The sequence below is a fragment of the Coffea arabica genome, chromosome 2c (genome assembly GCF_036785885.1).
Source record: "Coffea arabica cultivar ET-39 chromosome 2c, Coffea Arabica ET-39 HiFi, whole genome shotgun sequence".
Lineage (NCBI taxonomy): Eukaryota > Viridiplantae > Streptophyta > Magnoliopsida > Gentianales > Rubiaceae > Coffea > Coffea arabica.
The window spans coordinates 59,388,421-59,403,525 of record NC_092312.1 but is presented as its reverse complement, the minus strand read 5'-3'; the positions used below and the strand labels follow the sequence as shown (position 1 = coordinate 59,403,525).

The 15,105-nt window shown below is 42.0% G+C and overlaps 1 protein-coding gene across 1 annotated transcript; it reads right to left on the bottom strand.

The window, feature by feature from the left end:
* Positions 1–13,942: 13,942 nt before the first annotated feature.
* On the bottom strand, positions 13,943–15,055 carry LOC140035717 (uncharacterized). The gene is made up of 2 exons (XM_072077056.1): positions 14,971–15,055; positions 13,943–14,481 (listed from the first exon to the last, which is right to left on the bottom strand). The coding sequence occupies exons 1-2, from the start codon at positions 15,053–15,055 to the stop codon at positions 13,943–13,945; spliced, it is 624 nt and encodes a 207-aa protein (XP_071933157.1).
* Between the last annotated feature and the right edge of the window lie 50 nt (positions 15,056–15,105).

The window sequence follows — 15,105 nt, the reverse complement described above, 5'->3', positions numbered from 1 at the left end:
GTTCCTGCAAGAAAAGAAGAAATAATGGACTTGCCACCATCATTTGACCCGGTTTACCTTAAGAATCGTGTAAACATGAGTCTTATGATGCTTTTGCTTCTGTTCTGTGACCTCTGGCTTAGTCGACCTTGTAATTTTGAACCCTTTCGATTCTGGAGACCAATAAAGTGCGCATTTACCATGTCACCAAATCCATGTAGCAGCTTTGTTGCATTTTACTCACTTTAATATATGATTGAATCCCATATCCATGCACAAACCTTAGGGTTTATCATTCATTCGAATCCAATGGTGAAAGAATGATGCATGAAAAATCAATAATATATGCAAAATGATTTCCTATGTTATGCAGGAATTAATATGCCAAAGAATGTAAAACACCACCAACTGTGGTTAATCCTACAAAATACCATGAATACAAGCAAATGAGGAAAGATGAGTTTCATAAGAATGTATTTGGAAAAGAATATTTTTACAAAGCGACACAGTTTTGGCCAACAGATGTCATATTCAAATCTCTGGATATCTTTGTTCTGGAATTTAATATTGGCAGAAGTATGACAAAAAATGAGGAGAAATCCAAATGAATCAAGTCACCCGCTGTTCCTCCTCGTGCTTGCTCGTTGTAAAAAACCTGCCTTGGCGCCCTTTCGGGTTTTCACCAAGGTTGCCCCCACCCCTTTTTGTTTTTGTTTTGTCTTTTCTTTTTTCTTTTCTTTTCCTTTTTTTCTTTTTTCTTCTTTTTTTCGAGGTGCCCTTTCGGGTTTTCACCTATAGAATAGCAGAAACTACCTTATTCCCGATCAACTGAGAAATGTGGTTAAAAGATTGTTGGTATCAGTAAAATGCACTTCCCTTATGAATTTTAGGTGAAGGCATTATGGACATCACTTGCCAATTAATTAGCAAACTTTCAAGTAAAAATGCAACAAGTGACGAAAGCCAGGACTTTGGGCTTTTGTAATGAGGTCCGGTGGGGTGTTTTTGAAAAGGTTGAGGCTTGAAAGCAAATTTTGATGAAAGGTGTGCAATTACCTGAGATTGCATCATTTTGAAATTATCTCCAATTTTTAACTAAACCAAGGAATTTTTTTTGCCCCAGTTTGATTGGATTTTCTCTCTTTGCATCTTGTATTGCATTTTCTTATTTTTGCATTTTTTTTTCAAAAGACTAAATTTGCCCCAGTGAGGGGTTCTTTCTTTTCTTTTACCATCTTTCTTTCAGAATAAATTTTGCCCCAGTGTGAGGTTTTCCTTTTCTTTCCGATCATCTCTTTTCAAAATGAATTTGCCCCAGTGTGGGGTTTGCAATTCTCAGGGGTTGCGAAACGAAAATTTGTCAATTCTGATGGCTCAAAGGGGACAAGTAGGGATAAAATGCTTTAAATGTAAAAGAAGAGGGCCTGACTTGCATTTCGTCATTTGCATGAATTTCTAAGGAAAATTTGCATGATCAAATGAAAATCTTCTTGCACATGTCTGATTTGATGGGTTGAGGGAATGTTTGACCATCCATTTCCGCCAAAATGAGTGTTACGCCAGGTAATACCTTTTGGACAACGAACGGCCCTTTCTGATTTTGAGCGAATTTGTCTCTGCCTTCGTCTTGTATTGGCAAAGTTCGCTTGAGTGCTTTGTCGCCTTCCTCAAAATATATGCTGATGAAACTTCTTGTCGTAGGCTCAGGCCAGGCATGTTTGTAACATTTCATGACAAACGGCATTCTTGGCTGAACTCCCATTAGAGTGTGCAAAGATTGAATTTCTGCTACTGCAAACGAGACTGCCTCCAACCATCTGTACACCTTGACACATAGTCAAACTCTTAATCATCTCCTTTTCTGTTTTTGTCCAAACGAATGCTGATTTATGTCCTTTTGACCTCATTCTCAGTGCCAATGTGAACAATTGCTATGGCTTCTAGGTTTGGTTCGAATTTCTCCTTATTTTGTTTAAGATTTTTGAAAAAGAATCAAATACTTTCTCTTTATCACTCTCGCTTTGAAATCTGGGTTCCAAAATTCTCAAGTCGTGAGTGAGATAGAGATTGCCATTATTGAATTCCAGAAAAGTGATATCCAAAGGGTCAAATAATTTCATCTTTGGCCATTTGAAAGAATTAACGAATTTGGAATAATAAGCAAACAAGTATACAACAAACAAGCAATATGACCGAAATATAAACAAATGAATAAACAAAATAACCTGACAAGAATGACTTGTGCATTTTCATAAAACATTTGATTGAAAGCAAATGGAAATGAAATAAAAAATTAAAAAATATTTACATGCGCAAATTTTAGTCAAAAGTAAAGATGCTTTCATTAGCTAATTACAGATGCAAAAGTATTTTTCATGAATTCGCATAAATGACAAACCCCTTGGTTTACCGGAACTCCTTCTGAATGGGTAGAAATTTGGCTGTCCAATTTACAAACACCTCAGCCTCACTTGACGAGTTTTTAACAGGCTCCTTAAATTCCGTATTGTCCATAATAACCCCAATGGTGTTATCGTACTCTGGCAGGGGGTTCTTATCCACATTTGGCACTTGTGCCTCTTTTCTTCTAATTACAATCTCTCCAGCTTCAATCATGTCTTGAATTTTATGCTTGAGTGCTTTACACTCAGCAATCGGATGGCCGGGTGCCCCTGAATGATAAGCACAGACAGCTTGTGGGTTATACCCAACGGGTATCCCATACGGATAGGTTGGAGGGAGAATGACACCTATTTTCCCGGCAGCCTTCAATTGATCATATAATTGGTCCAAAGGCCTGTCGAAATTGGTGAATGTGCGGTTACGTCCCAGGTTGTTGGCTTTAGGGGGTTGAGGATAGTTGTAAACGGGTCTGCTTGGTGGAGGCATTCTTGGATTGAATGGAGGCCGATGACGATTTTGGTGAGGATTTGGTTGAGAAATTTGAAAAGGAGCTAAAGGTGGGTTAGGATAGCTTGGGCGAGGTCGAGGGTGAGTGGTATTGATGTGATAAACAGGATGAAGGTTTGAATAGTAAGGGTAAGGGTTTGAGTAGGTAGGGTATTGTCGAGGTCTGGGCTTCGAGACAGGGTTTCGATCCCAGGCAAAAGCGATTTCCCCCTCTTTCTTTTGGAATTGCTTCTTCCCATTACTACCTTGGCTTTGCAAAGCATCCAACTGTGATTTGAGGGCAGACACATTAACAATCTTTCCAGCCTTCACGAAATCATCAAATTCCTCAAGCTTATTAACAATTGTGGCAAATGAGCATCCAGTCATGCGAAAAATTTCTTCAAAGTACGGCGGATCATGTGCCTTAATGAAAGTGCGTATGATTTCGTCCTCCGTCATTGGTGGCTCGACTTTTGCAGCTATTTTCCTCCACCTCTTGGCATAAGTCTTGTGATCTTCAGATGGCTTCCTCTTTGTCCCTTCCAACGTGGTTCGTGTTGGAGCCAGCTCGCAATTATACTCGTACTGCTTTACAAAAGCGTTGGACAAGTCAAGCCAGGTCTTCGCTTCTTCGGGTTTCAGCTTGGAATACCAGTCGAGCGCATCCCCCTCCAGACTTTCTGGGAATAGCCTCAAAGGCAGATTTTCATCATCTGTTGGCCTACCCAACTTGTTGGCGAACAATCGGAGGTGTGTCTTGGGATTGCCTGTCCCATCATACTTGTTAAACTTCGGAGTTTTGAACCCCTCAGGCAATTGCACATTCGGGAAAAGGCAAAGCTCGTCGTAATCCAAGACTCCTTGTTTGTTCAACCCCTGACTTTTCCTCATAAACTCATCGAAACGGTCCAGGCGTTTGAGAAGCTTCGTATCAACAGGGGCAGAACATTCTCCTATCTCCGGCTTGTTTTGAATGGTATGGTCTGGCAAGAAAGGCTCAACAGTAGCGTGGTAAAAAGTGTGTGGCTCAGGTGGTATATTTGAGGTGATGTGAGGTTTTGGGCCTTGCATGTAAGTAGGGAAAAATGAAGGATCAGGAGGGTAAGTGTATGGCAAATGTATGGTGGGATATGTGAAAGTTCCTTCGGGTGGAATAGGAAAAGATGGAGTAACGGTGACTTGAGTTGAAGGGATGACAAACGGTTCTGGCTCAGCCTGCTTGACGGGTGTAGGTTCGGGTTGAACTCCGCTGCTGATTAGCTCGTCAATCAATTTCCTTTGGGCCGCCATCTCAGATGCCATTTCACCAAACTTAGTAAGCATCTCGGTTAACTGAACCCCTAAACTTGTAGTCTCAGGTTGGGCGATAGTAGTAGACCTATCTGCTTGTTCCGGTTGTGAACTCATGTTTACACGACTCCTCTGAGCTTGACTACGGGATCGTGTTATGATGGGGCTTCGACGAGAAGCTATGTTTAAATATTACCTGAGAATTTTGAAAGGAATTGCCTTTAGATTTAACCCTTGCTTAGTTATTCGAATAAAATAAAGAAAAAGAAAAGAAAAAGGCAAGAGTTAGTAGATATTCAGAAAATTCGGATGCATGTCCTATGGGGGAGCCCTTTTTGTGCCAAGGGTAGGCCTAGAATGAAAATGCAATCCTCTAGGGTAGGCACTATACCATACCTGACGAATCCGATCAATTGATTGAGTGAAAAATAATTTTGAGAAATTTGGTCAATTGGAGAGACGAAAGACATTTGTCAAAATAAGGACAACGTCCGAGTGAATTGATCACTTTTGATCCATACAAGAATTTGTAAAAACGCACGGGTTTGACCTTGACGAAACTCCTATCAAAGAGATTGGAATTCGTTGACAAAATTTTCTCAGTGAAGCACGGGTCAAAACTCCAACTGATCAAATGTCTGGATGCAATGAATGGTTTTCTCAAAATCGACTAGATTTCCCAATTTGGAATTCGACATTGAAACCCTAATTGGTCAAACGGGTTGAATGAAATTTATTTAAAATCGACCAGATCACCCTAAAAAGGGTAAATTGGACAAATGAATTGAATGAAATTTGATTTATTTCAAAAAATCGACCAGATCACCCTAAAAGGATAAATTGGTCAGATGAATTGAATGAAATTTGATTTATTTCAAAAATCGACCAGATCACCCTAAAAAGGGTAAATTGGTCAAATGAATCGGACAAAATTGATGATTTATCAAAAATAGACAAAATTGCCCTAACTAATCAAATGACATTGGTGATTTATTCAAAAATCGACTAGATTGCCCAAAAAATGAACAAATTGATAAAATGGACTGGATGAAATTGATGAATGAAATGGTCCAATGGATTGAATGGAATTGGGAGATTATTAAAAAATCAAGCTATCCACTGGTAGTTTCAAAAATGCATTTAGCCTATGAGCCTTCTAAAAATCAAATTTTGGCCCCAATTTATTTATCGTCTCAATAGGAGGGATCATTTGTGAATTTTCTTCAAATTAATGTCCTTTGCACAAGGGATTTTTACCAACTTTGATAAAATGGTCAAAAAGTGATTATTAGACGCTCATATTCCAAAAATCGCTCTATGAAAATGATTGGATCCTACCTTACCTTGTGCACTACCCCTTTGGATGGTACAAAATGTAAACGTGCAAGTCTCATTGGATTATATATCCGAGACACAGGGCGGTTTATTTCTAGTACGAGATCCCCTAAATGGCATTCCCTTTCTAAGGCTTATGCATGATGCCATTCTTATCAAAGCAAGGAAAAATGCAATTTGAAATGAGACGTGACCTAAGGAGCCCTTTGTTTGCCAGGATAAGCCTAAAAAAGGTATGGCATTAATTTATGAACAAAATATACCACAATTTTCAAACGTGCACTAGCCTATCTACAAGGGTAGGTCATAAAAGAAGGTCATGCCAGACCTCTTATTTGCTAATGTTTGTGAATGCAATGGGGGCACAAAATCAAGAAAAGTTAGCCCAGTCAGATAAATACATATAACACATTGTAGCAACGAAATCAACACAAGGAAATAAAGCAATAAAAACGAGAAAGGGGTCGGACCCCTCCCCTCGTGAATAGTGTCCCTAGTTCAGGATAAGGCCGACTCTACCCTAGGCAATTCTATCATGGATGCATGAGGTTAGGGCTCACTAATGCATCTAGACTCGATAGGTCATAGGTCCCCGAGCCTTCAGACTTAGAAACCAAGGGTCATCAATCCCAAGGTTCTTTGTCGGTGGCTCGAGCGATTCCCCAGACGTTGCTACGCACACGTCGTGTCACGGCTACCCGTCTGGGCGAATCTAAAAAGAATCCTCAACCTTCGACTAAAAACTAATAGGTCATTAACCTAAAGTTTAAAGCAGAAGATCGAGTGACCCCTCGGATCATGCTACGCGCATGTCGTGTCACGATCACATGTCCAAGTGGGTCGCCTAAAATCCTAATAGGGTGGAGTGGCGTGACAAGCCACTAAAAGGAAAAAAAATGAGGGGTGAAAAATTAAAGCGTATGCACGTATGCTAGTGCTCGTTTGGAGGGGAGGGATCAAGAACCCACGCGAGGCTCTAAGGTGATGTCCCCCACCCAAATGCAATGCAAGCGCGAGATAAGCAAATAAACATACATCCAATCAACCAATCATACATTCGCGAGCGAGGGAGTAGTTGGATACGCGTGAAATGTAAAATCCTAAAAAGGAAAAAATGCAACCCTAAAACACCCAAATGTGATATATGAAAAGGTTAAAAGAAGAAAAAGGTTGATTAAATCAAATTTGCTCGGACTCTCGAATAGTCCCCAGTGGAGTCGCCAACTGTCGCGCCCCATTTTTTGATAAATAAAAAAAATGGTTTAAAAACGTATTTTTTGATTCAATTTGTGATTGGAAAATAAATTGTGATTTAAAAGAAAAGTAGGTCTAAATGGGGGTTTGAGAATGCAACGATTTGACCCAAAATTACAGTTTAAAAAGGGTTTTTTGAAATAAAAAATTGGAGTCACCACTTGGTAATGAGTTAAGGTGTACCAATTCACCTAAAAAATGAATTTTTAAAGGAAAAATAGGAAAAAGTAGTAAGAAACCCCTTTTAAACGACTCCTAGTCCACGTAAACCAGCGAAAAAGGTTCGGGAGTCACATTTGACGAAGGGGAAGGCAAGGATAAGAATCCAAGGCACCCCTTCGACCTAGCCAAGGCTAGTTGCGTGATTTAATCAAAGATTTTCTTGTTTTAACCAAAGAATTTATTACATTTGGATGTGCTACATGAATGCAAACCCTAGACTTAGGGGGAGATGGGGGAAATTTCTCTTCAAAGGTTGAGTGGTGCCAATCACATTAATTGTGAAGCCCAATAACGATCCTTTGAAGAAGTCACGAATAATGCGAGTGGGATGCAAATGAATGGAATGCATGTATGCAATGTGAGGATATGAGTTTGAAAAAGTAATAAAAGACAATAAATATGTAAATGAAAATGTGCACGTGAGTGGGCAAGGTACGGTATGTGAAATGATAATATGAAGTGCATGTGTGCAAGTGATGATAAAAGTGTTCGTGTGCAAGTGAAGAAACATAAAGGTGCACGTGTGCGAAATGGGAGGAAAAATGAAAGTGTGATGAGGGTATAAAATGGTAGAGTGGATTTAAAAATGCATGAGCCTAAGGAATTCATGCATATTGGGTACGGGGAGACCTAAATCGTGACTCAATTTGCCCTTTTATAGAGGGAATACAAGCGTGCTAAGGTTTAGAAAAAGCCACACTCGTCTATATCCCATATTTAAGGGGACTCTCAAGCAAATGAACCCTATAACTAGCATGAAATGTAAAAATCCTAAAATGGAGGGAAAAGGGGTTCGAGGGGCATGCAAAATGATAAAACTAAAAAGAATGCATGACATGTAATGAACATGCAAACATGTACTAACGAGGGGAAATCCCTAAGGGTCTAGCGTTGGACTAGCCCATTCTATGAATTCCGACTAGCGTTGGACTAGCGGAAACGCACATTCATCCATCACATTCATTCATGGCTATGGAAAGCGAGTAGACATGCCAAACACTCATAAACACATAGCACATAACATTTAGCATGCTCGACTAGATGCAAGGCCCTAACAAAGCAAATTAACACATAGCAACTAAGCATGCAAGACACATAAGACGATTAAAGCACTGACTATTACATTTTCTAGCTAAGCACATGACTTCGATAGGTCTTCATTGAATGCTCCTCCAAGCCCTATCTATTACATTAGGGAGACCCTACTACAATCTAAAGGGGGTAAAGGAATAAAATAATTAAATCCCTAACTATTACAAGCCAAGAGGTGTACACATACCCCATAAAGAATAACTTAAATAAAAAGCAAAAATAAATGACATAAATAAAAGAAATTAAAGAAAGGCTAGGAAAGCAAAGTAGACATGTATTTCTCACGTAGCACGTTGGTTCACATAGGAGAGACAAAAAAGATAAAAGAAGTTATACCTCCCTTGAGTTGAAGCTCTAACGTAGTGAAGTTACTAATGTACCCTCCAAAATAATAAAAGGGTCAAGGTACCACAAATAGTAAAGTATGACAAAGTCACCAAAGAAAAGGGTGGCTTGGGCTAAGACTATCAAAACAAAAAGGTAATAAGACAAATCGGAATCCATCAAACATTGAATGTTTCCTCACTTTGCAACTTAGAAATGATCAAATAATGTATGAATTCCAAACAAAGGTGGAACATTGATCAAATTTCTAAAATAGCAAAATGACTAAAGACCCAATAGCAATCATTGATCAACCAATCAAGGTTACTTGAAAACATTTTTAGGAATTTTACAGGTCCAATGAGCAAGAAATGGTCAAGTAACCAATTTATTTCAGAAAATTCAAGAAAATAGGCAACCACATACTCATTTAGACACCAAGTTTCACCATCCATGCATTAAGCATCACCTTAGCAAAACATGATAACCAATGAAGGCAAGCAAGCAATTGAATTGAAACATTAGTGCTGCCAAAGACTCAATTGTGAACACTAACCAAGCATTCAAGCCTAATCAAACACTTTTAGGAACTTCAAGGGTCCAAGGGTCAAAAAAGATCAAGTAATGATTCAAATGCAAAAATTTCACAAGGAAAAGAATCAGGGACCATTTCCAATGTTAAACGATGAAAATTCCAAACTTTGCTAAAAAGGAAATTCAAGTTAGGGCTACATAAAAATTACCAAAAACATCAAATCTCCAAAATCTTATTCCAAGACTCATAATTATTCAATGCAACAAACCAATTGAAACATACCGATCAAAACCAGATTTTTATGCGACCCAAAAGTAATCCTTAACCAATCATCCAAGTCTAATTGAAGCAATTTGGAAACACCAAAGGCCCAAGAGCCAAGAAAAGGACAAGTAATGGGTGAAGATGCAAATACTTTAGGACTCAATTGCAATAAATTAAAACGTAATTGGGCCACAGTGCAACAAAGGGAGACTTGGGGGATTAAGAGCAATTTTCAGAATTATTTCATGCATGCAACATATGCGGAAGAGAAGTTTTCTGCAATTTTCATAGCCGCGGCTTCCATTTCATCACGCAGACCAGATTTTCAATTCAAAAACACATCTTTGATCAAATGTTTTTCAGCCCAACATCACGACTCTAAACTAAGTAACAAACTACCTGGTGATCACAATCCAAATGACCAGAAAACTTGGGAAAAGATCATGCAAAAATTCTGAGAAAGAAAACAAAACTGATTCGGCAAAATGATTGCTAATTTCAGCAAAGTACTAGAAAATGATTCAGACACTTCAACCCCTAAACATACACACCCAAACCTCTTGTCCAATTCCTTTTCAACCCGTACCCCAACACCTCAAACATGCAAACCCAGCTAGCAAAACAGATGGCCGAAACTTATGATGAACAATTGCAGGTAAGAGAACAGCAAAGGAAATGCGAGAGCTATCTTTCTTCATTCTGCTGCAGATTTGCAGCTTCAACTTATTATCTAACATGCCTAAGCATGATCATCTAATCTCCATAAACTGAATGCAAAAGCAGGGCATGGAATGCAGCAAAAGAGAAGTTGAAACTTGCTGTACTCTAAGGAAAAGGGGGAAAGGGCTGCGCATGTAGATAACTCATAGCAGCACAATATCCAGCCAGGATGAACCTTTCAAGTATGTCAAAACTTCAATGCAACAAAAGAAAAGGAAACGATGACATGGTATTCCAAAATGGCTGGAAAATCAAAACCTCAAACAAAACAATATCAGCGATGAAAAGGAGAGAAATCTGCCCGTGCGTGTTGTTTTTCCTTTTGTTCTTATTCCTCACATGGACAGAAGCAATACTCAAATAAGAATCTATGACACTAGCTTACAAGAAAAATCTAGACTTGCATCCCAAAACTCAACCTAAGACAAACCACCAACCAAAGTTGGAAACTTTAGGCAATTTTTCTCTCGGCCAAAAACACCAATATGTAAGATATCAACTCCTTACCCAAACTCCAGATTTTAACAAACCCAAAACAAGAAACCTTAGTCATATTGAAGCCAGACCAGAATCAACAAGGACACAGAAATGCAAACAAATAACTAAAGAAAAGAGCTTTCACCTTTAAAAGAAGAAATCGATACCTGAAATGGAGAAAGAGCTTGAACGATTCGGCAAACACTCAACGGAAAAGCGATGATGATGCGGTTGTCTTCTTCCAATCCCAAATCCCTTTTTGTTCTTACGGTTGAAAACCCTTCTTGTTTTGCTTTCTTCAGCAGTCTGCAGCCTTTCCCAGCAATCTTCCTTTCGTTTTCTCTATCAAGCTTACAGCTTTTCCTAGCCTTTTCTCTTCTTTCTTCCTGAAATTTCTCTCCTTTTCTATCAGACCTCCCCCCCTAGAGATTTCCAGACACAACCTTTTTCTCAAAGACTCTCTACCCTGATGCTATCTTCTCTCTTTTCCTTTCACCGATCTTTTTTTGTCAAAAAGAAAGAAAGAAAAACTCTTCCCGTAGCCTTTTCTTCCTCTCTCGACCCCTTTTCCCCAGCTCTCTTGTAACTCTCCCCTTTCTTCCAGCCGTCAACTCTCGGTTTTTCTCTCCTAGACGTTCCAGATTTTCTCCCCTGTCCGACCTCCTTGCGGCTGCCTTTTCTTTTTGCTCTTTTTATATGGAACCCAAGATTCCTAAACCCTCACCCCAATGGTGAGGATGAAAGGCCTTCTCATCTGGAAAATCCAGCCATCCGATGGTATCTGTGGCTGTCCTTGCAAGCTGCATGCATGCCGCAGTTTGCTTCTTTTTTTTTTAAAGTAATTTAACAAAAATGATAATAAAAATTAAGTAAAAATCAACAATTTAATTAACATCAGATAAAAATAAATAAACTAGAAATAATAAACAACAAAAATGGCAATTTTTTATTTTTCTTTTCATTATTTTCCTCTTTTTCATCATTTTTCAAATTAATAGATAAAATAAATGCTTGTAAACTAATTAAAATAGAGTAAGAGACACGAAATAGGAATCAACCAAAATAAATCTAAAATCGAAACAAATAAATCCAAAATTAATTAAGAATAAAAATCAAATTTGAAACCAAAAATTTGGTGTCTACAGGAGCTGCTGCCCCAGAGATTCCTCTGGAGGCAGTTCCAGCTCGCGCCCGGGCAGGACCCTCCAGGGGGCCAGATATCGATTTCGGGGAAGTTGAGATCATTCCCCCCCTTCTGGACCAGGGGGATGTAGATGAACTAGTGGGGAGATATGACATTCCTCCCCAGTTTGAGGCTAGGGCTGCCTGGCCAGGGGAGTACGCTTGCCGACCTCCTCCTGAGTTCGTGGCTATTTATAGAGATCAGCTCGTGGCTGGTCTCCGTCTTCCCATCCCTCAGTTTCTTTACCAAATCCTGACCTTCTGGGGAATTCGGATTACCCAACTCGTCCCCAATGCCATTCGGTCAATCCTCGGCTTCTTTATTTTGTGTCGCATCCTTGAGATCCCTTATTCTTTGGACCTGTTCAGGTCATTTTTTCAAATGAAAGTGAGCGGCCCGGTCCACGATTGGTTCTACTTTGCTCGCAGGAGCGGGGGGCAGCTCCCTACCCGTGAGCTGTTCTCACATATGCCTTCTTCTATCAAGGGCTGGAAAGCCTAGTTCTTTTTTGTGAAGAACACAGGGTTTCCTCCTTGACTTGGAGGGAGGAGATCCAAGTGTCTGACCCCATTCCTTCGCCCCTGCCCGCGGCTGAGCTGGACCGCCTGGTCAGTTCACCAACTCGGCTGAAGGTGAAGGAATTTAATAATGCACAACTCTGGTCGGCGGGGCTAATCCAGCCAGAGGTGAACGACCCTGCACCGGATCTCCGACCTCTAACCCCTGAGGAGCTAACAGCTTGTAAATTCTTGATCTCATTCTTTTTACAAGTTCTTCTATGTTGTCCGAACTAACCTTTTTCCTTTGTCAACAGTGAAGAGATTCTCTCAGCTGCTGAATATTGGGAGAACTGGCAGCACGAGTACGCCTGCCCCAGCTCCCTCCACCGTTCCAAGCAGCAAGACTCCTCCCCCTCCTCTAGTGCCCCAATCCTCATATTGCAGCTCAGTCATCACTTGAGGAGGAGCCTAAGAAGAAAAGGAAGAAGACGGTGGCCAAGAAGGCCCAGACCGAAGTGATTTCCCCTCACCCCAGGAAGGGCCACCAGCTGCCTTCACCACTCACTATGGGGTGAACACTGTTGAGCAGCAGGCCTCGTCAGAGTCGCCACCAGCTATGTGGCGTATGAGGAACGTGATTCCTCTGAAGCCCCCTACTGAACTGGGCTCACACCCACAACCCCTGCACTTCTGCCCAAAGTGGGGACTGTCGGTGAATGACTGAGCTCAGTTCCCAAAAGCAGCTCGAGAGCTTATCAGGGGCACGGTGCTCCCACGTGATCACCACTTCATCCAACTCGCGTCCAACTCTGAGCTGCTGGAGCACTATTACCTGAGTGCAGCTCAGGTAACTCAACTAGCTGTGCCTCAGTGAAATTTCTTTAACTCGTTGGTTTCTTATTCTGTGTTTGATCTGCAGCTCAAAGTCGCTGGTGCCGAACTGGCGCAACAGTACGAGAACATAGGGGAGAATCTTTCCCAGGCCGACGCTGCCAAGGACAGGTTGTCCAACCAGCTGGAGGCCGCCGAGGCAGAGCTGGAGTCTTTGAAGAAGCAGCTCGCCGAGTCTCAGGCCTCTTGCGAGCTGGAAAAGAAGAAATCGGCTGAGCTGACCACGCAGCTGGAAGCAGAACAGAAGAAATCCGCTGAGCTACCTGGTCAGATTGAAGCAGCTTGCGAAGAGGGCCGCCAGCTGGGCATCAGGGACTTCAAGAAGTCTGAGGATTTCATGAAGGACCTGACCATTCTTAACGGGCCGATCCTGCAGGTTGGGTACACCCAGGCCATGCACGATGTGCAATCTCTGAACTTGCCTGGGTTTGACCTGAGCAGATGGCCTGACAACAACCCCCAAGCAGTTCATCAAATTGATAGGCTCGTGGAGGGCTATACGCATGGACGCGACCTGGCCGCGCTGGTCACGGACCCCTCTCTGCCTGCAACCTCCCCCGAGCCTGAGCAAGAGCAGCAGGGGAAAATTAGAAAGGGCGTAGCGCAGGAATAGATAAGAATTAGAACAGGGTAGGAACCGAGCTGGCCAACTCGTTTTTGTATAGCCCCCCTCTTGTATATCTTTTTGAATTGAATAGACAATTTTCTTGTTCAATACTTAGCCAAAAATTCTTTATTTCTTCATAGAATCTTGAATACATTCTCACAAGCCCAAGTATCGATCTAACAAATTGCCGAGCTGACCTCCTCAGCTGTTATCACGTAAAAAACTTCCTAGCTCTCCCCTTTTCAGCTCGGGCAGATCTCTAACGAAAGAGTCTTAAATTCAAATTGTGCCAAGTGCGCGGGACTTCATCCCCATTGGAATGAGTTAGCTTACAGTACCCCACCCCGATCAGCTTCTTTCACCACGTAGGGACCCTCCTAATTTGGGTCCAGCTTGCTCGTGCCCCCAACTCGGCTCACGGAGTTTCTGCGCAATACCAGATCCCTTGGTTTGAAGGAGAGGTGCCTGACCCTAACGTTGTAATACCGTACGACCTGACCCTTGCACTTAGCCATTCTTATGCACGCTTCTTCCCTACGGTGCTCGAGCAGGTCTAGATTGAGCCGCATCTCCTCCTCGTTGTTCTGGGCCACAAAATGCTGCACCCTACCTGAGGGTACTCCAATTTTTGCTGGGATTACTGCTTCAACCCCATATGTCAAGACAAACGGGGTTTCTTGGGTGGCCGTTTGAGGTGTAGTTCGGTAAGCCCACAGTATGGTAGACAGCTCATCTAGCCACCCTATATGGGCAGGCTCTATTCGTGTCTTCAAGCCGTGCAGGATGGTTCTGTTGGCATTCTCGACCTGTCCATTAGCTTGTGGGTGCCCCACGGAGGTGAAGTGCTGCTGGATGCCGAGCTCAGAGCACCATTCCTGGAGGGAACTGTCCGCGAACGGATGGCCATTATCCGAGACTAGGACCCAGGGTATGCCAAATCGGCAGACTATGCTTTTCCAGAGGAACTTCTGGATCGACCTGCTATTGATCGTGCCGAGTGGCTCGGCCTCTATCCATTTGATAAAGTGATAAAGTAGTCAATCGCCACTACCAGATGCTCATAACCTCCTGGAGCTCGGGTGAATGGGTCTAGCAGGTCAATTCCCCATTGGAAGAACGGTCACAGGTTATGGAGAGGAATTATCTCCTGAGTTGGGGCATGGTCAATTGGAGCGTGCAATTGGGAAGACTTACATCTTGCCACAAGTTCGGCCAAGTCCCGGAAGACGGGCCAATAGTATCCAGATAACATTCCCTCTTGGCCAGTACCCTTGGTCCGACGTGATTGCCACAGATGCCCTCATACAGCTCGCGCAAGACATAGCTCCCTTCCTCCGGTGTTACGCACCTCAGTCATGACTGCAAGTAGGACTTCCTATATAGTACTCCTTCCGTAAGCACGTACTTCTGTGACTTGAGAAGGATTTTTCGGGCCTCTGTCCTGCTCGGGGGAGCTCTCCCTGAGCTAGGTACAGGACAATGGGGTCCATCCAAGAGCTTACCACCTGAATGACTGTGGCGTCTAACTGTTCATACGCCT